The 27,116-nt window shown below is 40.9% G+C and overlaps 1 protein-coding gene across 2 annotated transcripts; it reads right to left on the bottom strand.

Annotated features, from left to right (window-relative positions):
* Positions 1-499: 499 nt before the first annotated feature.
* LOC120568755 (excitatory amino acid transporter 3-like) lies at positions 500-26,198 on the bottom strand. 2 transcript variants are annotated; one of them, XM_039816481.1, is made up of 14 exons: positions 26,040-26,198; positions 25,596-25,688; positions 23,567-23,707; positions 23,220-23,312; positions 21,729-21,843; positions 21,558-21,600; positions 21,406-21,468; positions 21,089-21,270; positions 14,575-14,685; positions 14,339-14,461; positions 14,014-14,208; positions 6,090-6,224; positions 5,889-6,002; positions 500-704 (listed from the first exon to the last, which is right to left on the bottom strand). In XM_039816481.1, the coding sequence occupies exons 2-14, from the start codon at positions 25,675-25,677 to the stop codon at positions 611-613; spliced, it is 1,491 nt and encodes a 496-aa protein (XP_039672415.1). In that variant the 5' UTR covers positions 25,678-25,688; positions 26,040-26,198; the 3' UTR covers positions 500-610. The 2 variants fall into 2 exon arrangements, with proteins under 2 accessions (XP_039672415.1, XP_039672491.1); XM_039816557.1 differs by lacking the exon at positions 500-704 and adding an exon at positions 5,476-5,715 and having other exon boundaries at positions 5,867-6,002.
* Between the last annotated feature and the right edge of the window lie 918 nt (positions 26,199-27,116).

A 27,116-nucleotide genomic window follows, 5' to 3' on the forward strand; every position in this document is an offset into this window, starting at 1 on the left:
GGACATGGTCAGAACAATGCTCAGGTAGGCTGTGGCATTTAAACAATGCCCAATTGGTACTAAGGGGCCTAAAGTGTGCCAAGAAAACATTCCCCACACCATAACACCACCACCACCAGCCTGCCCAGTGGTAACAAGCATGACGGATCCATGTTCTCATTCTGTTTATGCCAAATTCTGACTCTACCATCTGAATGTCTCAACAGAAATCGAGACTCATCAGACCAGGCAACATTTTTCCAGTCTTCAACTGTCCAATTTTGGTGAGCTTGTGCAAATTGTAGCCTCATTTTCCTATTTTTAGTGGAGATGAGTGGTACCCGGTGGGGTCTTCTGCTGGTGTAGCCCATCTGCCTCAAGGTTGTTCGTGTTGTGGCTTCACAAATGCTTTGCTGCATACCTCGGCTGTAACGAGTGGTTATTTGTGTCAAAGGTGATTTTCTATCAGCTGGAATCAGTCAGTCCATTCTCCTCTGACCTCTAGCATCAACAAGGCAACAAAGTCGTTTAGTTGGTGGTTCAGTTACCACAGAATAGGTGACTGTGCGTTGGGTACAGAGCCTTGCAAGCTGCCGGTCATGGTGCTCCGTCAGTTGAGCGGTATGGTGGTCTAGTTACCCCAGAATAGGTGACTGGTGCGCTGGGTACAGAGCACCGCGAGCTGCCGGTTGTGGTGCTCTGTCGGGTCAGCAGTACTTGGTGGTCTAATAGAGAGGGAAATCAAAGTGGTGTGTTTGGTTACGCAAAGTCATGATGCCATGTTGCCCTACGGACTGAGCTAGGGATATTCGGCAATGCAGAAATGCGCTGACCAATCAGAGCAGACTGGGCTTTTGCCAGAGGGGGGGGCTTAAAGAGACAGTCGCTCCAACAGAGCGCCTCATACGCACAACCGGCGCAACGTCATAGAATGTCTCTGAACAGAGTCACGCCCACTTTTAGGGGAAAACAATCCTGCGTTCCCCATAGACGAGAGCAGTGTAACAACAGAGGAAATTTAATCGCTCCAAACTTTTACTTTAAACAAACCGTTTTGAATGAATAACTATGCCGAAAGTTTGCTGAGTAGTTTGTTGCACCAACAATACATGTAAACACCCCCGTCTTTGATTTGTCCTCTTGCCATGTCCTAAAATAGATCCTGATAGATGGGCTTTGGCTTCAGGCTATAGACCAGACCGGTACCGCCGAGGCTCCCTATGAGAGGGAAGAATCGCGCTGTCACATGAGGAGAGAAACAGCTGTGGTGTAGCGGGTTAATTGAGACTTTCACACTGATATACGAGGCTCATAAGAAACGTGAATATTGTCAGTCAGTGTGGTAAATGACGCTGGTGACAGTTACTACTGATGGATAGCTAACGTTAGCTTTAGTGGGAAGCTGCTAACAGTTTAGCAGCATCAGACTGTCGTCTCCAACTAAATCTCAGCTTATAGATCGAACAGTTGGTTATTAATAACAGGTTGATTAATTACAGATGACACTCAGCCTAACAACAGTGATTTAATCAGATATGTATTTCTACATTTAGCAGTATGCGGCCACCGTGTTGGGTCATTGATCGACTGATACAGAGGAAGACAATCAATCAACCTTAGTTTATTAAGGTATCGTGAATGCTCAGGTTCGGGCAAGGTCATACAATAAACATTAGACATGTGTATAAAACAAACCATCTGTTTAACAAGAAAATAATCCACACACATTTGTCAAAATTATGATCCAAACACACGTCAAATTCCATTGACTTCTATGGGACCTTCTGTCCCCCAAAAGGGGACACGGCCTTGAGTTTTAGCGAAGTACCCGTATGTGCTGGTTGTGTGTATACTGTGGGTTAATACAGGTGCAGCAGCCATGGGCAGTATGAGACAAATAAAGTGTTTTTTAACATTAAAGCATGTAAACATGTTCTAGTAGAATCACAAAATACAAGTATGAATCTGAAAACAGCATATAATAGGTCACATTTAAATCTTGAGCAATGTCTTAGCTAGTAAAGACTTGGACCGATGCTATGGCCCTATTTACACAAATACGCTCGCGGGTGAAAACGACACAATATTTTATCAGATGTGCCTTTCGTTTAGAAAACGCAAAAAAGTGAAACCACCCTCCAGAGTGGAAATCTTAAAAACGCTCCACCGTTGTGTTCCCGTCTAAAGGGTAAAAACACACTGTGCGAGGGTGTGTGTGCCATGTGTGTATGTACCGTGTGCCATGTGTGTGCATCGTCTGGAGCAATAACTCCACCTCCTCGTCTGTCCAGACAAAATTGTCTGCTTTTGTTGTTGGCTTCATGCTACTAGGGAGAGAAGTAGAAGGAAGGTTCTACGCAGGCGGGCGGACTTGGTGGTGTTGTGTGGCAGTGCTTCACACTACCACCTAGCCGCCTGGTGTGCATACGACATCCAATTTCACACACTTTTGCGTCACCATATGCACGCAGATTTCCCCCCACAACTCTCTTCTAAACGCGGAATAAAAAGTGAGAATGCAGTGTCACTTTTGCGTTTTCTCTTCAGATCGTTTCTGTCTAAACATAGCCTAAAACTCAGTAGAGTAAAACAGTTGCCAGGAAACATTTGTAGCCCTGTCCAATCAAAAGCAACGACGATGTAAACAGGAAGTCACTGCAGAATTATGCATACATGTAGAATTAGTGCGTTTCAAAGTTAGGAGAATGCATGCTATTGGGAAATGTCCCATTTTGCTAATATCAACCTATCCAACGTCATTTTGTTATTTAGTAGAACCTTATTGGCATATTTTGTAATATTAATAATTATTTATATAAATTATGTGTAATTTTGTAATTTTGTAAAATGTAATTTAAAATGTTCCCAATTTGTATCATTATGAGCAAGCATTTTATCAAGTGTCAGGTCAGATGAGAGGGTCATATATTAGCAAGCTAACGTTAGCTTTGTCACTTGGTTCAGTTACACCTTGCAGTTACTGGGTGTAAATAGTGTAATAAGAACTAGTTTGTGTGGGGCAAACTGTTTAATTCAGTGATGTGTTAAATCTCCACTTGTTAGAACTATACATGTAATTTTGAACTTACAGAGAGCTGGTAGAACTGTTTCCTGGGGCCCCGCACTGGCCCACTTTGACCGGCTGGTAATCTAGTTACGTGAACGTTGAGCAAAGACTGGAAGTCCAAAAAATAACAGTAAAATATTCCTTTAACTGCAACTGTGACCAAAATCACCAACCCATTGATGCACAAACACATCCTCCGCATCCTACAAGACTGTCTACATTGCATCAGAGGGCTGTGTGTATGGTGAAGCAGTGTGCTACTTAAAATCGAATAACACTCCATCTTCTTCAATGACCAAGAGATGAAGGCCGATTGTAAAATCATCGGCTGTCCTTTTCCTTCACCTGAGCCTCGGGAATGGGGACATAATATAATGGAATATAATGGAACATAAATGAGATGACAGTGGGACTGCAGAGGACAGTAACCTACCCCATGTGCCAGAGATGGTCATGTCCTTAAACAGTCACAGTGGTAGGTTGTTTAAAAGTGCATATGAATTTGCTATGTTTAAAGCAACACCAAAGCACTTTTCCTCTTCGGTCCCCCTACAGGTTGGAAGCGGAATTGTCCATTACCGCTGTCTCATTCAAATTACAGCTGCGCTACCCCATCTGGCAAACTTGCATAGTGCGGTTATAGCCGATAGAGGGCAGCAAAGCGAATGCAGAAGTGCCGTTCACCCTGTTACGAGTTGATGAACCACTGAAACGATTTTGGAAAACATTATTTTAATGTACAAAAAGAATCTTTGGTGTTGCTTTTAGGCGGCTTGCAGTCTGTGATCTCAATGGAAGAATACTTTCAATGTTTACCTGATGATGACCATGCCAAAATGTTTTTGTGTATGTGTGTTGTGCAAATATTAGATGTGATACGACATAAAATGTTAATGGAACACTCCGACTTATTGGGAATTTAGCTTATTCACCGTAACCCCCAGAGTAAGACAAGTCGATACATACCCTTCTCATCTCCGTGCGTGCTGTAACGCTGCCTGACGGCTCCAGCATTAGCTTAGCCTAGCACAGATCCTGCCAGTAACTGGTTCCAACTAGCCTACTGCTGCGAATAAGTGACAAAATAACGCCAACATGTTCCTGTTTACATGTTGTGATTTGTAGAGTCACAGCGTGTACAAAAAACAATGTAACATGAGACACAGCCTTCTATCCGTAAACAAACCGGGAACTATATTCTCAGACAGGCTTGCTGCGAGCATATCACTCCGCCCAAGTACTATATTCTTCCGCCTGAGAATATAGTTCCCGGTTTGTTTACGGTTAGAAGACGGCTGTGTCTCATGTTACGTTGTCTTTGTACACGCTGTGACTCTACTGGAACCATTCACCTGCCTGTTCTGTTATGGGCTGATGCCGCTGGAGCCGTCAGACAGCTTTACAGCACACACGGAGATGAGAAGGGTATGTATCGACTTGTCTTACTCTGGGGGTTACGGTGAATAAGCTAAATTCCCAATAAGTCGGCGTGTTCCTTTAAGAGAACACTGTGACCAGATAGACACAAATGTTTGGGTGGTCAATGAGATGCTGAAAGGGATTTACATTTTCATGTTTTTCATTTCTAAATAGTTCCTTATTGACATGAATTTGTATTGAGACATTTGTTGATGAACTTATTTATGTTTGAGAGTGACTTTCTCAAGTGTTGTGCTACTCAGTATAAAACAATGTTTTTGTCAAGATAAATGATGTAACTTAAACACTGTCTCTTTGTAGTCTTAGGAGTTTGCCAGACAAACTGGGCATCATTTGAGAGACACCAGACATATTGCCTTGGAGGAGGGAGTTGGTCTATTTGATGTAATTATTATAATTGATGTAAGATGGCATTAAAGGTCCCATGGCATGAGAAATTCACTTTATGAGTTTTTTAACATTAATATGCATTCCCCCAGCCTGCCTATGGTCCCCCAGTGGCTAGAAATGGCGATAGGTGTAAACCGAGCCCTGGGTATCCTGCTCTGCCTTTGAGAAAATGAAAGCTCAGATGGGCCGATCTGGAATCTTCTCCTTATGAGGTCATAAGGAGAAAGGTTACCTCGCCTTTCTCTGATTTGCCCGCTCACAGAATTTGGCCCGCCCACGAGAAAGAGACATCATGGCTTTCAAACGAGCAAAGTGGCAGTTGGTCAAGGCCACACCCCCACCCTCCACCTTGCCCCCCCTCTCTCCTCCTCAACAGCATTTAAAGCTACAGACACAGAAATGGCACATCCTAAGGAAAGCTCATTGTGGGACTGGCTCTAGTGGCTGTAATTCTGAACCAAGGCTGAATTTCGGGAAAGAGACTTCAGATACAGTATTAGGGGACCACTAAGGTCTATATAAAAGAGACTTCAGATACAGTATTAGGGGACCACTAAGGTCTATATAAAAGAGACTTCAGATACAGTATTAGGGGACCACTAAGGCCTATATAGAAGCATCCAAAAAGCAGCATGTCATAGGACCTTTAACGTAATATTGTTGAGGATATCTTTGATTAATATGAATGTTTTTATTGACTGCATTGCCGTGATCCAATAAGGTTATTAGACATGTCTTGACTTAAATTCCTTGTTGTTCCAGATGATGCCTTTTAGAAAGGTGTCCGGGGAACTGGGGGCTCCGCACTATTAGCGTCAAACTCTCCCATCCAAGAATCCCTAAATGACATATGGATGTAAATCATTGGATTTATTTATGGATGTAAAATATTACGTAAATGATTGAAGGCAGCTGTGAGCAAGGAGCAGAAACGTCTGCTGCTTCATTCCACTCACATACTCTGACAATCTGCTACTATAAACAACGTGCCTTGTTCATGTGTCTGTTTCACCTTCCCATGTCCTGCCATGAGTCCATTTCTTCCAGTTCCTTTCTTGACAAATGTTCAACAATCGCCACGCCAATGCAGTCTCCCAGGACGATGACAACAGTGTTGCCGCGATCTCTGAAAGACACAGACCACAGAGTAGGGGATATGTGCGTCTTCACACTGTGCTTTTCGATCAGGTGTAGTAATCCCTGCCAAACTTACAGCAGCCATTCTAAAACCACCAAAAGAGACACTTCCTTCACAGGAATCCCAATGACTGTCAAAATGAAGATGGTGGTGGCTGTTCCTGTGGCTGGGATCCCTGCTTCTCCAACACTGGACACTGATACTGTCGCACTGCAGAGGAAACACAGAGTCAGTGATCACCAGAGTGGACTGTTCAAGAAGTAATTCACCAGCTCTTAAAGAACCCATAATGTATACTTTTTTCATGCTGTCTATCACATACTTGTAAAGATTGTCCTGTGTCATCTTCCTCAATGTTTGTGTGTTTATTTACAACCTTCTTCCCCAGATTTATTTTTCAAACAGTCCCACATTATCGTTTTATATTGAGCCAGAGTTTCCAAGAGTGTTTTCACACCTATAGTTAGTTTGCTTTGGTCCGAATTAGTAGATGAGTTTATAAACTTGGAGCGTTTTCCACTTGGGTCAGTTTCTTTTCCAACCGAAAAGTTCCAAGTGAACCAAAATAAATAACTACAAACTATGAGGGCAGTTTTTGCGCTGCTTATTGGTCAGATGTGTCTGGGGCAAGGTTATAATCGTTAACAAAAATGAACGAAATAACGAAAACTAGGAGGGAAAAAACATTGGGCCTCATTCACCAACCGTTCTTATGAAGAAATGTGTTCTTAAACCCTTCTTACGAAGTTTTTACGAAGAATCTGGCATTCACTAATGTTTTCTTAACTTGGATTTGTTCTTAGCTAAGAACAAAATCTACAAACACTGAAAAGCACTCTTACGCACATTTGAGTGATGACATTTTGCTCCAAATGATTGGTTACTGCATTTTATTTAATTCTACAGTCGTTTACAATGATAGTATTGTACTGTAATGTATTTCTGATAATTTGTTGAAAAAGAAATCATATTATGCAAAAAAACACTAACACTGCAATTTACATTAGCAGTGATTAACTGATTAAATCCTGCGTTATTTGGTGATTGATCGCATGTATGTAATGAATGTAACAAAGTACAAATTCTTCGTAACTGTACTTAAGTACATTTTTCACGTATCTGTACTTTACTTAAGTAGACTCAATAGTGCATAGCCTACTTTTGACTTTTACTTTGTTACATTTTGCAGCAATTATCTATACTTTCCACTCCACTACATTTCTACAATGTTCCGTTACATTTTCTGATCAGTTCCCCCCCTGCCAAAACGTCTTCCTGACCGTCACACGTTTGTCTCACCAGTAAAGTTTGGTTGCCGTAGATACTGTGTATATGGGGCACCGCCGATCCAAGCCGGCTCCGGTGCTCCAGAGCCCGGGCACAGCGCCGCTGACCCTCGGTAATACAGCCTCCGGTAAAGGTGAAAATGTTTGTTTATTATTATTCCCGTTTTTAAATCATAGTTCCCATCTATTTCTCTCCACAGCGTTGTTTACTCCTCCGCCAGGCTGTGTAAGACGCGTTCATATCTTATTTATTTGGCTGGACCTCTTCACATCTCCCCATCTGCGCTGCTTCACACACTTTATTTGCTTACTTGCATGGTTAAAGAAAATAAAATACATCCATGAATAAAACCAACTGCATTCCGATTCTAACAACACATTTCCGTTTTATGCTGGTTAGGATAGAAACTTTTTTTAAAAGCCAGTGGTAGTGGACACCTTCTACTTTTACTAAAGTAAATATGTCTCTGGTTATTTGTACTTTTATTTAAGTACTGAGATTCAGTACTTCCTCCACCGTCGCTCCGACAATCTCCGAAAACCAGTCTCCCAGGAGGTGCACAGGAAGTGTCATGTCCTTATATGGGAATTTGCGGGGCGTTATCTTATGCTAATTAGGAACAACTGGCACGCGCTGCGGTGTGAACAATTCTGCTGTTTAAGAACACGTCATGAATCCGACGTAGACTTCTCTTAGAAACTTTCTTAAGAACATATTTAAGAGAAAACTTAGGAAGATATTGGTGAATGAGGCCCATTGTCGTTAACTGAAATAAAAACAAAAATGAGGCATTACAAAAAAACGATAACTAACTAAAACTGTAATGTCGGTTTGCAAAACTAACTAAAATAAAATAAAATGATCAAGTAAATGTCCTTAGTTTTCGTCTTTGTCAATGTCTTTCACAGAGCAAATAACGTTATATCTTTCAGAGTTGACATTTCCATAGACCTCTTTTATACAGTCTATGCCATAGACATATAGTTTCCGACTGGGAACCCAGAAATTCTGACATTCCATGTCAAATTGAACACAACATAGTCCATGCCCCTCGCCGGGCATCATAGCGGTACCGAAAGTCAGAAGAAAGCGACAGAGTCCTATTTGAATATCACTGTGTCAGATGAAAGCAAGTGCCTCGCAGTGGAAGGTGGTAAAATAAGTGGACAATTTATTAAAGGGAAAAAGCCCACGAATTTGAAAGTGCATTTGAGAAACGTGTACATAGGGCTGGGCGATAAATCGATTTTATCGATTAACTCGAATGTGTAGTCAACGTGGATTTGTTTAAATGAAAAATCGATTTTCTCCTTAACATCCGCCGACGCTCCCCTCTGGGCTCCCGTAGCTCCGAACAGGCTCATCCCTCCCCCTGCGCGTTTGCCATAGAGATACACAAACAACATGGCAGCGACAGGGACTAACATTAATTATTTTCTTAACCAGTCGTTTTATTACTTACTTATCCGTAATCTCCGCCGAAATGACTGGCCGCTCGCGGTGCACTGTCCCTGGCTGAGAGTCACCTATTCTCGGTAACTGAACCACCAGCTACAGCTGACCTGAAGGAGCACCATGCGGGGCACCAGAGGCGGTGTTGTGGAATTATTTTGCGGCTCAACACATCTACTAAATGCTGCTGATACAACCGAGCTGTGACGGAGGTCTGTAGCGGCTTAAACAACTTGCAATCGCCGCTGTGTATCACGGAGCTCCGCTTCGACGTTTGTTTTTATCGCTACGAAGGAGCTTGCTACAGGTATGCTACATTCAAGAGACCACGGGATGTTAACGTACGTTACTCAGCAACAGGTGAAAATAGGGGAAAGGTTGCGCTATAACGTTAAAATGATTTGAACTTTTAGCGAGGAACGAGAAGTGAATTACCACCTGTATGTGTGAAAATAGCTTTATCTCACGCATCCGTTTTGTTGTTGAATATATAGCCCCCCCCCCCTCCAAAAAAAAACAACAACCTCCAAACCAATTTATATTTCCACAAAACTGGCATGAATGATCATAATGGTATACAAGCCCCATGTGTGTGTGTGTGCGTGTGTGTATGAGTCAAAACAAAATAAAACTTGTTTTGAACAATTTCTTTTTCATCTGCAGATTGATTTTAAGTAGAGGGAGAAACAAATCGATTTAAATCTTAAATCGGATTTTTTTTTTTTAAATCAGGGATTTTATTTTTAGGCCATATTGCCCAGCCCTACGTGTACAAGGAGGCTAACCTAGCTTACCTTAACAAGGTAAAGGAAAACACAAACCCCCCTTTTCTTGAAACAGAAGCTAACCCCGGTAACGTTACCAGCATGGATGTATGGGTACAGGGCATGGATGTATGGATACAGGGCATGGATGTATGGGTACAGGGCATGGATGTATGGGTACAGGGCATGGATGTATGGGTACAGGGCATGGATGTATGGGTACAGGGCATGGATGTATGGATACAGGGCATGGATGTATGGGTACAGGGCATGGATGTATGGGTACAGGGCATGGATGTATGGGTACAGGGCATGGATGTATGGGTACAGGGCATGGATGTATGGGTACAGGGCATGGATGTATGGGTACAGGGCATGGATGTATGGGTACAGGGCATGGATGTATGGGTACAGGGCATGGATGTATGGGTACAGGGCATGGATGTATGGGTACAGGGCATGGATGTATGGGTACAGGGCATGGATGTATGGGTACAGGGCATGGATGTATGGATACAGGGCATGGATGTATGGGTACAGGGCAAGGATGTATGGGTACAGGGCATGGATGTATGGGTACAGGGGATGGATGTATGGGTACAGGGCATGGATGTATGGGTACAGGGCCAGGCTGCATTACGGAGACAACCGCAGGACAGAGAACACTACAGGCGGGCTTTAACTGGCGACCCGATAGCTGCTGGTTAGTAAATACGCATGAACGCTAAAAGCGTGAGGAAGCGTGGGTTAATATGTGTATTGACACTGGGATGTCTAGCTACACAACTGTGTGAGTCGATTGACTTCAAAGAGTTCGCCACTTTACTCAAACCAAAGTTCAAAACACCTGTTCATGTCTGTCTTCTTTAGTCTGTTGGCTATTTAGTTATTTTTCCTGGAACACGTTACTAACACATTTTGCACTTACTGCAGCATCTTGTTTAGACTGTTTACATATTTATGCTTATCATATGTACATTGTATGTACTGGTGTTATTGTTGAATACATATTTCTAAAATTGTATGATGTTTTTGTTGAGTTATTATTACACAATACTTTTTCTGACAAATAACCCATATTACAAAAAAGACAAACTAATAAAAACTAAACTAAAACTAAGCATTTTCAAAAAATAAAAAACTGAACTAGCAAACCCGCTTTAAAAACTAATTCAAACTAAACTGAATTTGAAAACAAAAAGTCAAAACAAAATAAAAATAAAAACTAATGAAAAATGAAAAACTATAATAACCTAATAAGCGGGAGCAAGAAATTTAATACAGGAAGAAGGTCCAGGTGCATATTTCTCTCTCATATCTCAATGGTAAAACCAGCTCATTTCATTGAAATCATTTTCCAGACATTGCTTCACGAGCAGCGTTACTACATCTGCTCTGCTCGCCGAGACTCCGCTCTGCACTGCCTGTGTGACTGTCTCCAACTTTAGCGGTGGCTGGTTTGACCACGAAAGACCAGTAATAGCAAGCTGCTACAGTTTGCATACTCTGCAGCATCGCAGATTGCAAAGTAGACCTGACTACAGGAGCCGCTTATGTTAAACTTGCAGAGTACACCTGTTAGTTGGGTCTGATCGCGTTCTCACCACAAACAAACAAAAAGTGTATCAGAGTTCGTTTGTAGCCCCACAGGTCTTGGTCCGGTTGTTTTGGTCCGCATCAGAGTGCAATTGCTGTGTCCACACCTGCCCAAACGAACTAAACCAAGGGGGTAAAACTCCAGGGATCAGTTCAACCGAAATAAACAAGGCAGGTGTGAAAATGCCCAAAGACTTTGTGTTAAACACAATAATTTAGTGTTCCTACAAAGGAACCACAGTCCTACAACACCAACAGAGCAACAAGTCTGTGTTGTGAGTGCAGTGAGGGATCTACGGACTTATACACAAAGGTAACTCACATTCAGTGATGCCACGTAACGCGTTACTTGTAACGCGTTACTCTAATCTGACCACTTTTTTCAGTAATGAGTAATCTAACGCGTTACTATTTCCAAACCAGTAATCAGATTAAAGTTACTTATCCAAGTCACTGTGCGTTACTATTTTTGTCATTTTCCTTAGTAAAAATATATATTTTTGCTTTCTTCTCTCGCGTCTCGGGGAGTGAAGTCACGTATGCGACAAGTCACGTTTTCAGCATGAGGACAGGTCACGTTTTCAGCATGTGGACAGGTCACGTGTACCACGCAGCGACACAAACGTAAACAACAATGGAGGGTGGAGAGAGATGTGCGCTTTCTAGCTGGAAATACAGTCACTATATTGAGTTTGTGTCAGCTAAAGACGGCAATATTAAGGTTCGTTGTACACTCTGTGCTGGTGGCGACAAAGTGCTATCTAGCTATGAAAAGACTACGTCAAATTTGAAGAAACATTTGGAGTCGCAGCACTGCAGTCAAACTTACAGAGCAAGTCCCAGCAGGTGGTGCGAAGCAGAGAGAAGGAGGTCCCCCACCACCCAAACAACAAAAGCTGGACATCGGTGCAAAACCAGTAAGTGGGGGAGAGTTGAAGAAGTTTGTCGGGCAGTAGGCCTATGTTGTAGCGGAAATGCTGCCCTTAAAGTGATGGTTCGGAATAATTTACCCTAGGGTCCTTTGCACCATGACCTCGAGCCAAACACCCCCCCAGAAGCTTTTTTCACCTGGGTCTAACATTGGGCGAGTTAGCGTAGAGTAGCGTTAGCCGCTGAATAGCTTAGCGCGGGGCTAATGGACCCACGTTTGTATCTCGTAAATGACCCCACTAATAATGCCTGAAATGATGCCTGAGATCTCTGGTTCCAACCACCGTGTCTTTGTGCGACGCAGAAAAGGTGAACGGATGGATTCTACATGCCTGGTTCCCACCGTGAAGCATGGAGGAGGAGTGGGGGTGCTTTGCTGGTGACACTGTTGGGGATTTATTCAAAATTGAAGGCATATTGAACCAGCATGGCTACCACAGCATCCTGCAGCGACATGCCATCCCATCCGGTTTGCGTTTAGTTGGACCATCATTTATTTTTCAACAGGACAATGACCCCAAAAACACCTTAAGGCTGTGTAAGGGCTATTTGACCAAGAAGGAGAGTGATGGAGTGCTGCGCCAGATGACCTGGCCTCCACAGTCACCGGACCTGAACCCAATCAAGATGGTTTGGGGTGAGCTGGAGCGCAGAGTGAAGGCAAAAGGGCCAACAAGTGCTAAGCATCTCTGGGAACTCCTTAAAGACTGTTGGAAAACCATTTCAGGTGACTACCTCTTGAAGCTCATCAAGAGAATGCCAAGAGTGTGCAAAGCAGTAATCAGAGCAAAGGGTGGCTATTTTGAAGAAACTAGAATATAAGACATGTTTTCAGTTATTTCACACTTTTTTGTTAAGTACATCATTCCACATGTGTTCATTCATAGTTTTGATGCCTTCAGTGAGAATCTACAATGTAAGTAGTCATGAAAATAAAGGAAACGCATTGAATGAGAAGGTGTGTCCAAACTTTTGGCCTGTACTGTACAGTTTTCTAATGTGTGATGTGTAATGTGGGAGTTAAAGGCAAAAAGTCATTATAGCACCACCTAGTGGTCCACATATGTAATTTTTGGTAGGTGTGGTCCATGACCCATTGTCCATCTACCCTGTAAATTTAAAGTTGTTCATATTAATGTAAGCGGTGAATCTAGACTTGGGTTTCATAGGCCACGCCCACTTTGACCTCTCAGTACCCCACTCTAGAGTTTGCCTCAGGAGTGTCAGGTTGGTCTTGAGATGCTATGATCCAAGTTTTGTGCAGATCTGTAACATGGTCTAGGAGGAGATAAAAAAAGTAGGTTTTTGATAAATCACGATTTTTCATGCATAAAAGTCTAGGTGAAAATGGGCTTGGCCTATATCACGTGATTCAGTTGGATCCAGGGAACGCGTAGATGTTTTTGAGTGTACGGAGTGGGAGTTATAGGGCCAAACGCGTTTTTTCTGCTATAGCGCTACCTAATGGTGGAAGTGGGTCAATTGTTGCGCCTAAGGTCCTTGCGGAGTTTCAAACCAGTCCTGAAATTGGCAACCCCCCACCATGTACAGTTTATGTTGCAGTCGGAGTTTTAGGCGGAGAAGAAAAAGAAAAATGAAGATGAAGATTAATCCTTAGAAAAAACAATAGGGTTCCACAGCCCTGCTGTGCGAATGGCGTAGCTTTGCTACCGCCGGTTCTTGCAGACTTGGGCTTGGACCGCTAATAATAACATGTCATGGCAGCTCGAGACCAGCACTATCCAGCTACCGATCAGTTGGATCAGCTACTTCCTCTACACTGACGACTCATTACTGTATGCCAGTAATCAACTGGCTGATCCACTGAAACCATTCTTTTACAATATGGAAAGAACAACATACTAGAATGATTGTTCCATGCATAATTTTAATATAGAGTAGTTAGTGTGTTACTTATAGCATATGATTTATCCCCAGCTCTTAATATTAATTATTTGATTGTGACTTACGCAAGGGTAATTATCTGGCTCCAGCTCAGTTGCATGTTGTTGAGTTGGGCGATGAAAACTGCTGCTGCCACGTCATAAAGGGCTGTTCTTCCGTCCATGTTGATACTATGCCCAATCGGCAGCATGAAGCGAGTGATTCTTTTGTCCATCATGATTACATCTTCACAACATCGTAAAGTCTGCGCGTAGGAATGGCTTGGAGACAAAGTGCACCCTGTTATTAGTTCCTAAATATCTATAAATTCTCTAGCTATTAATCTAAATCCTCTTGTGATACTATATTGTTGAAGGCTCATACAAAAGGTTAAAATTTTACTTCTCTTACCTGCGCGAGATAAGGAATGACTCCTTTAAAGCAGGATAAATGCCCTTGATGATAAGAAAGGGGTTCCGTCTCACAATCACAAGATAGATCAGCGGTAGGACTACTGCTCCGTGGAAGATGTGCCTTAGAAAGAGCAAAAAATACTGGATACTGAGCATACCAAACAAAATTACTGACAACAGCAAATACCATTTATTTATAATACAAAAGTGCTAAAAGTATGAAAGAGAACATACCCGCCAACAACCACAGCTATGAACATTAAAAGGCCGAAGACAGTCTCGTATTTGTCCCAAACCTCAATAACATAGCCTGCAGTCATGAAGAACAATCCTATTGGCAAGAAGCTGGAGAAAAAAACAAAATTATGGGAATACTTCAGAGACTTGTTAAAGGGGTGATAGAATGATTATATAGGGTATTTCACACTGTTCCTTATGGTCTCCTAATGGGGTATGTAACATTGGTTGGGCTGAAAATGGCCTGGTTGATATTTTATTGGCCCTTATGCATCCCTGTGTTTTGGCCCTATTTGTAACAAGAGCTTTTCTTCCAAATATGGTATGCTCATGAATATTTAGATGAGCTGCGCGCTGATTGGTTGGTCAATTTAAGGCATTTTTGTGAACATCAGGGGTCTTGTTAGGAGGAGCAGCTAGCTAGCTATGTGTCCCATTCAATACAATGGGAAAATATCGCGGCTAGCTAGCTACACTTTCGGCATAACTACAGTATATTTACAGTTTGAATTTCGTCAAGGCATGTATATTACAGGTTCCCCAAGGTCTTACAAAGCTTAGCTAACACTTGTCCGATTTCGGATTTCAATTTAATGCATTTTTTTAATTTAAGAGGTCTCGTTAGGAGGAGGCTAGCTAGCTCTCATTGATGGACTCCAGCTCACCACAGGCTCTATCAATGAGACTCTCGGACAAAGGGTGTTTATTTCCCCAATCGTTTGTTTGAATAACTCAACACCAGAGGTGTCAAGTAACAAAGTACAAATACTTCGTTACCTTACTTAAGTAGAAATTTTGGGTATCTATACTTTACTGGAGTAATTATTTTACAGCAGACTTTGTACTTCTACTCCTTACATTTTCACGCAATTATATGTACTTTCTACTCCTTACATTTTAAAAATAGCCTCGTTACTCCTATTTCAGTTTGGCTTGTTTATATTCCGGCTTGTCATCGTTCAAAAAAACACACAAAAAAAACCCTATCCAGATAAATTGCGCCATCCGGATAGAGTGAATTTGATTGTAGTTGGATGAGAAGTATAAACATATACAGTACAGGCCAAAAGTTTGGACACACCTTCTCATGCAATGCGTTTCCTTTATTTCCATTTACATTGTAGATTCTCACTGAAGGCATCAAAACTATGAATGAACACATATGGAATTATGTACTTAAAGTGTAAATTGCAGGTTAAATTTTTCATGAAGTTAAGCAATGTGTTTATTAAACATAAAGATTAGAGCCGCCCACCATTGTTTTGTATGGCTTTTTATAACAAAATGCTGAATATAATATGAAAAGTTGGTACTTTTTACAGTGGTTTTAAGCACTACCCCTCCCTTCCACTAGGCGGGGTGTGACGTCATAAGAGGGACTCCAAGAGTCTAACGGCTAGTAGGCTAGCAGTTATATTGGAGACCTAGCTAGCTAGCAAAAATGGTAAACTATTGTGTTTGTGCGGGATGTATGAGTACATCAGAAACAGGGCAGAGGGTCCACCAGGACAAACGGCTGATTTGTGCCTGGGTCAGGTTTGTGGCTACGAAGTGGGCTGATTTTACTGCTGCCTCTGTGACCCACTCTCTCCTCTGCCTGCTGCGCTGTGGCGCTGTGTGTGTGTGGCCGTGTGTGTGTGAGAGACGGCCGACCAGCGAGGTTGTCAGGAGCTTGTTGAGTTTATCTCCGAAAAGACAGTTAACCACAGGTTCCTGTTATGTCATCTTATGATGGACATGTGTTGTGATATTTAAACAAACGATCCGTCAACGGCGAAATAAAAGCCTCTTATTTACGAGAGCGGTCTGAGAGACCTCCGGTTTACAGCGGTGTGTCCGAGCGAGACTGTCCGAGCGACGAGCCAGCGGCCGGGGCAGGCGCTGCTGGTTGTTGCGTTACTTTATGGAGCTTCTCAACTCCGAAAACTTTGAAGCAAATTGTCAATTTAGCAACGATTTTCGCAAGACTGCCTATATTTGAAATCTAAACAGTTAATTTCTCGCCTAAAACGTTGTCAGAAGTGAATTTAGTGATGAATAAGATGGCGAAAATGGATAAAATTGTCCCGTTGTTGGCCTGGCTATGTACCTGCTATGTGTTGCTACTCCCTCTTATGACGTCAACACCCAGTTACTGTAAAAAACATGCTACCTTTGAAGAAACCCCAATAAATGTTATTTTAACGCATTTTAAGACAGAAATTTAAGTTAGTTAGTTTAAATATATACATATTTATTTACATATTAATTGGTTGTGGTGGTTAACCTGCACTTTACACTTTAACAAAAAGGTGAGAAATAACTGAAAACATGTCTTATATTTTAGATTCCTCAAAGTAGCCACCCTTTGCTTTTTTGATAGCGCTGCAAACCCTTGTTGTTCTCTCAATGAGCTTCATGAGGTAGTCACCTGAAATGGTTTTCACTTCACAGGTGTGCCTTGTCAGGGTTAATTAGTGGAATTTCTTCCCTTATTAATGGGGTTGGGACCATTAATTGTGTTGTGCAGAAGTCAGGTTGATACGCAGCTGACAGCCCTATTGGACAACTGTTAGAATTCATATTATGGCAAGAACCAATCAGCTAAGTAAAGAGAAACGAGTGGCCATCATTACTTTAACAAATGAAGGTCAGTCAGTCCGGAAAATTGCGAAAACTTTGAATGTGTCCCTAAGTGCAGTCGCAAAAACCATCAAGCGTTACAACGAAACTGGCTCACATGAGGACCGCCCCAGGAAAGGAAGACCAAGAGTCACCTCTGCTGCTGAGGATAAGTTCATCCGAGTCACCAGCCTCAGAAATCGCAAGTTAACAGCAGCTCAGATTAGAGACCAGATGAATGCCACACAGAGTTCTAGCAGCAGACACATCTCTAGAACAACTGTTAAGAGGAGACTGCGCGAATCAGGCCTTCATGGTCAAGTAGCTGCTAGGAAACCACTGCTAAGGAGAGGCAACAAGCAGAAGAGATTTGTTTGGGCCAAGAAACACAAGGAATGGATATTAGACCAGTGGAAATCTGTGCTTTGGTCTGATGAGTCAAAATTTGCGATCTTTGGTTCTAACCGCCGTATCTTTGTGCGACGCAGAAAAGGTGAACGGATGGATTCTACATGCCTGGTTCCCACCGTGAAGCATGGAGGAGGAGGTGTGACGGTGTGAGGGTGCTTTGCTGGTGACACTGTTGGAGATTTATTCAAAATTGAAGGCATACTGAACCAGCATGGCTACCACAGCATCCTGCAGCGACATGCCATCCCATCCGGTTTGCGTTTAGTTGGACCATCATTTATTTTTCAACAGGACAATGACCCCAAACACACCTTCAGGCTGTGTAAGGGCTATTTGACCAAGAAGGAGCGTGATGGAGTGCTGCGCCAGATGACGTGGCCTACACAGTCACCGGACCTGAACCCAATTAAGATGGTTTGGGGTGAGCTGGACCGCAGAGTAAAGGCAAAAGGCCCAACAAGCGCTAAGCATCTCTGGGAACCATTTCAGGTGACTACCTCTTGAAGCTCATCAAGAGAATGCCATGAGTGTGCAAAGCATTAATCAGAGAAAAGGGTGGCTACTTTGAAGAAACTAGAATATAAGACGTTTTCAGTTATTTCACACTTTTTTGTTAAGTACATAATTCCACGTGTTCATTCATAGTTTTGATGCCTTCAGTGAGAATCTACAATGTAAATAGTCATGAAAATAAAGGAAACGCATTGAATGAGAAGGTGTGTCCAAACTTTTGGCCTGTACTGTACCATTTTGACACCCTATTGGTTTGTACGCAATCCATCGCACCTGCACAGACCCGGTGCTAATACGGCTCCGGTGCCTTAATGACCGTTATCTACTGGACCGAATAGCAACGCGGACTTCGGTACCTTATTAGGTAAAAAAAAATTAGTGTAAAAGCGTGTCTATATTTCACTGTAGAGGATTGTAACACCAGACTGTAGCTGCCGTTGTGTGAAAAAGATAGACGCATCCTGAAATAGGTTATTATTATAAGTTATTGTTATTACATTTTTAATACATCATTTAATTTTGACCCTGTGGCCCTGTTTTTTAGATCAACTTTTTATTGTTTTATATTTTTGAACAGTCAAATACAATTGAACAAGGTGCTCCTTGAGAGAGAGAGAGAGAGAGAGAGAGGAGAGAGAGAGAGAGTGAAGGAAGAGAAGCGATGTGTCACCCTTTTCAGCCCTTCTGAGTTTGCAGGTATGATTTTAATATAACATTATAGTCATTATGGCCTTTAGAAAAATGTTTTTTTGTGGAGGTGGGGTTTTGTCCTTAATGGCATTTTTTCCCCCATACATTACTTTTTAGTTTTGAAACCAGTACTTTTACACTTTTACAATTTAGCAGGAAGAGGCGAGATGCAGGCCCTGGAGCTCTGTCAGGGCAGCGGCGTTTGGTAGTCCAGTCACCCAGAAAGGGTGAGTTTGCACGGGTATTGAGCACCGCGGGCTGCTGGCCGTGAAGGAGCTCAATCGAGCTCACAGCAGGCCAGGGTCTGTGAAGGAAGACAGGCAAGACGGCGATGTAGCAACCCAGGCAGCACCGGCAGCTGAACTCCGACACACGGTCGGACAAAATTTGCAATTAGCCATCAGTTTTCATAAAACAGCCCATATTTGAGCTTTACATAGTTGATTTCTCGCATTAAAAAGTTTCAGAAGTGAATTTTGTAATGGAATAGCAGAGATCTGCAGGACCTAAATTCAGAAGACTACCTGATCTCAGGTCAGTTGTGTAGCCTATGTAAATGTTGGGGCGTGACTGTTCTCTTAATACACCCATGGGCGTGACAAAGGTACAGGTCCTTGGATGTTGACGTCAACTTCTAGCTTTGTTGAGATTCACCCATTTTCAGCGGCAGTTTCAAAATATGAGATTTTCATAGTAAAGGGGTGTCAACGGAATTTTGAGCTTCTATGTCTGTCCTATTTACCCACCGAACTGTCGTTATTCAACTATGACAAGGTAAAATCGGTTTTGCATTCTATCACCCCTTTAATGGAAAGAAGAATAACTTTTTTTAATCCCTCATGGGGAAATTAAACTTTTAAAGTGCTCATTTTCAGGTTCATAATTGTATTTAGAGATTATATCAGAATAGGTTTACATGGTTTAATTTAAAAAAAAAACACCATATTTTTGTTGTACTACACACTGCTGCAGCTCCTCTTTTCACCCTGTGTGTTGAGCTCTCTGTTTTAGCTACAGAGTGAGGCTTCACACTTCTATTCCATCTTTGTTGGGAGTTGCACATGCTCAGTAGCTAGGTAAGGACTACTAGCCAGTCAGAAGCAGAGTATGAGGGCGTGCCAGGCTAGCAACAAGGCGAGCATTATAACGTGTGTTACAAAGTGACGCACGTTTGTCTCTGAAGTAAAGGCTGGACTACAATAGAGCTGTTTGGAGCAGTTTGTGAGCAGTGTTTTCTGTTGGAGATGGTAAGTCCCTTTGGGGTGGACTTTGGGCTTTTTCACTTTGTAAACCTATAACGTGCACAAAAAAGATATATGACACAATAAAGGAAAGGGAAAAAGCCAAATAGCATAACATGAGCACTTTAAAGCAGCCAAACAGAAATGTCAATCTCTTGGAAGCAGCCGCTTTGAGGACCATGGTAAGATTTTCTCAGGTTGTTTGCATTTTTAGACGGGGTATCATCTCCATGACAACGCCTCGTTGTACTTCCGTTCTAACTTCCAACTTTTAGGCTTTTTTGTAGCTGGATATATCATTTGTCCAACTAGATATGAATGTGGATAACGTTAGTGATAGTGACATGTTTACTACAATTACGTCTAGTGAATAATCGTCGAAAACATGTTTTATTTCTCTGATTCCCTGCTTTGTTCTAATGCCACTGGGCGCTGTCTCTCTCTATCCGGCTTGACCACATAACGTTACCGTGCTTTTGGGTGGCCGTTGAGGCTCCGTCTAAAACTCTTCCATTTCCACTAGCTGTTTGTAACATTAAAACAAATGGATTATGGTCCATTTCATTTCTATAATTTATAGCTGACTTTACCAGCTGACTTCTCTATTGGCTGTTGAAACAGGTTACATTCTAAAACCAGCCTCTGCAACTTGAACAGCTGAGTCACAGAGTGACCATCAGCTGGTTTATGTCCAGCTGGCTTATGTCCAGCTGAGACTTTGTTCGAGACGATCGTTGTGTCTCTCCATGTTTCAGGCCCTGGCACTAGCTAGCTGTGAGGGACGGTGACTCGCTTCAGTTAGGGGGGCATCACGCATTTTACTCGTTTCTTGTTGTTGGCGACATCTGTTGTTGTGGGTGTATTAACATAAAAAAGTCTGGATCTCCAAATATAAGACAGACAAAACCACGTTTTCATACGTATTAACGGGGGGAAAAAATGTCTTATATTCGGACCAATACGGTAGTATACATTGCATATTATATTTGACATTTGAATATTGTATTGAATTTGCAGAGGTTTTCTTCCAGAACATGCGTGCTGTTGCACCTTACCCAATTATAATGTGAACCAAATGTTTAACGGCATCGTGAACTGCGGAATTGACGTCCACAAAGAGTTGCCCTTCTTCTCCCAATGACCTGAGGGCCAGTCCAAAAATAACAGAGCAGACAATAAGGCCCAGAGCGTTGAGTCCCTCAACATGTTTACCCACCAGACGCACTGCTTTCCTTGTCTGAAACAAGATGAGAAACTGGTTGTGTGAAACTGGAGTGAGAATGGTCTGATGGTAACTTCAGCTATCGACAATGATCAATGTAAACTTAAAAAAAGACATTTTTATAGTGACACGATTGGGAAAGGTGTTTACCACTTCCTGGCCAGAGGTTTCATTGAATTCATCAATTGGATGCACCACCTTCTGAGTCTTGTACTAAAGATTAGAAAAACATCACATCATAAATTACACTTCATGGGCTCCTTCATGGGCCGTATATCCCATACCCGAGTGATAAAACATACCTGTTGAAAAGTAGCCTGAACCAGATTTTTTGGCACCATGTTTCTATAAAGAGTAAAGAAAAAACACACACACATCTACCGTCATAAAACGGATGAATAAAACTATTCATTCAGCTTGTAAATGTTGACAAATCTGAAAAGAAATGCAAAGAAACAAAAGTTTCTTCTCACCTTATTAGATCCAACAAGGCATCGACTTCGGAGAAGGCATGTTGATCATCATCATCATCTGTCACACGACCACTGCGAGGGACCCCAGGCTTGACCAACAGTATCAGTGTTAATCCTACAGTACATAATCCAGGGGTTAACACAGGAAGCAAAAACACAACAGCAACCGTCGGATGTTCTGCCGGAAGTCCCTCGCCTCGGAAAACTCAATTTGTTTCGTGAAAACAACAACTTTGCTCACAACTTTGAGCTAGCAAGCTACACACTGAAAAGTTAAGTTTTGAAGAAAATTTGGATCGTGCAACTAGGCAGGCTTGCTTTTCAGGGAATAATAGTAAAGATTTACAAAGAATGTTTACGGCATTTACTATCTAAATGGGACATTTTGGGACCAGTTGTGGCAGGATTGCTGTGGAAGAAGTACCATTCCACGGGGCCATACACTGATAGCTCACGTTACTGTATTGTGTGAATTGGCTGCAAATGTCCTACCAAAACAAGTTCCTTCTCAAGACTATTTTGCAGAGCCATTGTCACTGCGTCAGAGCTTGGCGCCAGCCAAGACGATTGTGATTGGCTTAAAGAAATGCAAACAACCCAGAGTGTTTTTTCTCCTATCCCAGAATGTATGTGTGGAGGAGCAAGACCTTTCCTTCCCAGCGCTATGGAGACAGGTCTCGCAATGCGAGACTACACTAGGGATAAGGGGGAAAATACTTCTTTTGTAATTTGGGTGTACTGCTAGCCTAGAATTCTAGACGCACCCTAGCGGCAGCAACTTAACCAACTCTCCGTTGGCTTGCGAGCTGGAAAAACCAAATTCTGGTCAGGCCAATCACATCGTGTATAGAGTCGGTGGGCGGGCTTAACATTAGGACAGCCATGACTCTGGAAGATTTGGAGTTAAGCTTTTCTTTGACAAAAGAACGGTACTGAAGGCATTCTTAAAAAAGGAAGATGTGTTCGGAGTTTTGCCGACCGGATACGGCAAAAGTTTAATCTATCAACTAGCATTGCTCTGGTTGGTTGTAGTATCCTATTGCGTGCAGAGGGAATTTGAAAGACAACCGTTTATCCCGCCCCTCGGATTGAGCCCTGCCAATGGTGAGTTCCCATGTCAGGCTAGTGTACTGCTGCTTTAATATAGAAAATGTAAATGATATGATTGATACTTAGAGTATAAAAAGATTCTTCCGGTCACACTTTAACTAATTGCAGTACAAATTCTAATACAACAGTCCTACAACAAACCCTACATTCATTAAGTTTATAATGTTCAGTTTCGTAAGGCATTTCTATTATTTTGCCATCAACACAAACTACATCATTTAAAATGATCATACAGTTAAAGCAACGCCTCTTAAAAATAGTTTCAACAAAAACTGAACCTCATAACCTTCATGAAGGTAGGATTTACTTCATTAGTTTGAGCTCAGTGTACCTAATAAACTATCAACTGAGTGTATATTCTATGTATTGTATTTCTCTTACCTATAGTAATAGACAGAAGAGTGGTTGAGATGAAGTATACTGCTGTACGTAGGGTGATTTTTCTGGAGATGCAAACACCCTGTCTACAAACTCCTATTTAAAAAAATAAAAACATAAGCTGAGGGTTAGAGCATCAATAAAATCATTAATGAGCGTTACATCATTGTAATGTCAGGGAAAGTTAGGGCAACACAGTCAGCTTAGGTGGGTTATCTTATATCTCTGTGAGGGTCATTTCTTAAAACATATAACTGTCTAAATTGTAAGAAATCAATGTCAGCTATGTAAATTATTAGTATTATGACTTTTGAACTGCTGACAGCGTGAGAAATACACCTTTGGCTTACCTTGTATCACATTTGATACAATCAGAGGAATGGTAACCATATGAAACATCCGCACGAGTATTTCTCCTGGGAAACTGATGTACTCCATGTCAAGATGTGACAATGTGACGTTTAGCTTCAGAATCACGCCCAAAACAATGCCTGTGAGACAGTAACAATTAGAACTTCAACACAGAAAAAGGGTTTCAAATCGCTGCGAATAGAAATGTAGGCTAACAGAAGGTAAGCAACCCAAGTTTAGTGCCCTTGTAGTTGCACAAATAACACAACAACAATAATATAACATTATGACAAAACTAAACTAAATGTCAAACTAAATACAACCCAATACAATAATAAATCATAATTCAGATTTAGTTGTTTTTGTTTTTTGTTTTATAGGCCTATTTTGTATTGGATTTATGTCCTCTGTATCCAAACACACTCACATTACAATACTCTATGTCAGACCACAAGATAGATACACAAATGTCACAATGTAAAAAACAAACACACAAAGAAAAACTTCCTCACATTTGTTCTGTATAATGCTGTTCTCAACCATATCCAGTCTGCACATACACATACACACATTTATATAAAGGTTCCCAATCAATGCCGTCCAATGGGCACATTTATCCGGATGAACAATACACATGACCAGCACTACGGTGTCTTAGCACACGCAATAAAATCCTCATAATTCAAAAGCTAGAACAAAATTGTCGCATGAAATGATTTTACAGGCTTGCGTCATATGTGCAAAGTTTCGTATCTGTAGTAGGAATGGTTGACTATGGGATGCACGTGATCTTCAAAACCAAATCTAAACCATTTAAGTGTTGGGTCATATTGTGGTGTCTCTGTTAGAGCAAATGCATTAGATAGATACAGTATTTAACGTTAGGTATCGTTGTTGTGCCAAGTTCTGCATTTCTGCCGAGAGTTGCATCCACAAGATAAAATAATCATTTTAAGGCAAAATACCGTAAAATACTGTTTAAAAACTATATAAACGTCTTTGTCATGTTCTTCTACGATGACAAATGATCTGAAGTGTATAATTTTAGAACGTTTAGAATCATCAATGTTTGATTAGACTCAGTAGTAGCATTTCATTGCCGCCTGTGAGATGGATGCAATTTTCGGGACATGCATTTGATTTGGCAGAAATAATTGTTGCTGTCCGAGTGAATGCAACTTTATTGCAGTGATGCAAAACTCGGCAACACATAGTGCTGTCCACCATTACAGTAGCTTACATCACTTACCCAGTCTTGTAATGTAACAAAGTACAAATACTTTGTTACTGTACTTAAGTAGAATTTTCACATATCTGTACTTTACTTCGTTAATTATATTTCCGGAAACTTTTACTTTTACTCCACTACATTTCCTAAATAAAATGTATATTTTTTTAACTCCACTACATTTCCCCTAAGCATCTTTGTTACTACAAAATAAGATCAGAAAAAATGTGTTACATTGGAAAAAAGCAAGTTTGGGAATCATTGCTCCTTGAAGTTAATGCACGCTCCTCCTATCCTCCTTATCATCCTCATTCCAGTTGGTGACGTAATGCCTGTTTGTTGCTAAGCGGCGAAAAGAAAAAAGCATAGGCCAAAACCATAGGTCAAAACTAAAGAAGAAGAGGAAGCATAATGCAGAGTGACAGAGAAAGGCTCTGGCATAATGGAAGCGCCTGGTGCAGGCTCTGCCGCCATGGTAACAGCCGATGAAAACCCCGACGACAGCGGTGAACACGGTGGTGATGAAGATAACGTTACACACCTTTGGCCATAAAGTTCATAATCAAGTTTTTTTTTTTTTTTAACTTTTACTTCTAATAGTTAAATACATTCGATATCACAAAAATTACTTTTGATACTTAAGTACAGTAAATATCAGATACTTTAAGACTCAAATATTATTCTAGCTAAAAGGAGACTTTAACTTCTAGCTACCAAAGTCTTTTTTTGTAAGATAGCTAGCTATTTGTACTTTTACTCAAGTATTGCTTTCATTGTACTTCATACAAGACTGCACTTACCCATGATAACAGCGAAAAGGATGTTCGCTGCTAACGTATTCTTCCGGAAAGCGCTGCAACAGGCTCTGGTGCGAGCTTTCATCTTCTCGCAGTCTAAAAAGAAAACAAAGTCACATTAGCTAGCTAGCTAATGCTAGCTACAGAAAACACGTAGCTAGCTAGCTAGCTAGAGTTGGTTGTTTTAACAGCTGAAAACATAGCTAACGTTACTTGGCTAATTTAACCCTTGTGTTGACTTCGGGTCAAATTGACCCGTTTTCAATTTTTGTTTTATATCAGAAAATATGGGACGTAGAAATAAGCGCTGAAGAAAAATTTAACAATTTAAAACGTTGGAAAAAGCTTTTTTTTCAAGGTTGACGGGAAGACAACACAAGGGTTAAATTATTAAACAAGGATGACGTTCATACGTAGACTATAACTGTTATTTAAAGCAATACTCACAAATATAACGTAACGTTAGATGCAGAGTATATGGCTCTGGTTAGATGATAAAAGTATAATCTATAATGTGCTAACGTTAGCTAGCTAGCTAGTTAATACGTTTTTCTATCTAATGCTAGCTCGCTGAGCTCCAGCCTCTCTGGTCTCTGCTGTCCTGTTTTGGTTCAAAGTCAATCACGATCTTTGGTGATGGAACATACGTTTCGTTCATAGATTTAATAATATACAGTCTAGGGTTTCGTTGCTAATGTTACAAAAGACAACAGAAGTTCAAAGAATATAACTCAGTTTTCAAATCTATATCTAATGGCATATTATAATTAATGAAAAGTTATATATACACACATAAAAATGAAGTTCCTGGTTTTAATTTTACTCTATAAATGGTATTGATATTATGAGCAGCAAATGTAAATAAGCATATCAGAAAATGCTTTCTAAATTTAAAGAGCGTGGCTTGTTCCTTTTAGATATTGTATCACGAACAAAGTTAGGGAATTACATTTGAAAATATTGCATAATATAGGGTATATCCTACAAACCTGTTATCTCATATCTCATATGTATTACTTTCTGGAAAAAGTTTTGAAAATGATGTGGTATCTAATAAAACATACAATTACACTTGAAGGAAAAAAAAATTCTGTTACATATTTTGAATGTAAAAGATAGGAATTCATGTAATATTGTAAATCTCTTTATTTTACTTGGTGAGGTATATTAACAAAGCAAAATGTTCCAAATTAACACCATGTTTTATTCCAAATTGAAACGGACATATACTTTGACTCTCTTAAATTTGTAACAAATAAGAAAGGTATTTTAATAACTGATATCTACTCAAAATGATTTAAGAACTCCTGCTGTCATTATCATTAATGAAGTTTGCAAGTCTTTCACTTCTTTACTTATCTTATGTATCTTTTTATATGTTTCTGTTTAAATGATTACTTTCATACTTTGATGTTATATTATTTGCACTTATAAATGCATAGTTTTAGGTTTACGGACTGTGATGACTGAATTTTTGTAAATTGAATTCTAAATAAAAAATAACTAAAAAAGACAACAGAATAT

This window comes from Perca fluviatilis, chromosome 1, assembly GCF_010015445.1.
Source record: "Perca fluviatilis chromosome 1, GENO_Pfluv_1.0, whole genome shotgun sequence".
NCBI lineage: Eukaryota > Metazoa > Chordata > Actinopteri > Perciformes > Percidae > Perca > Perca fluviatilis.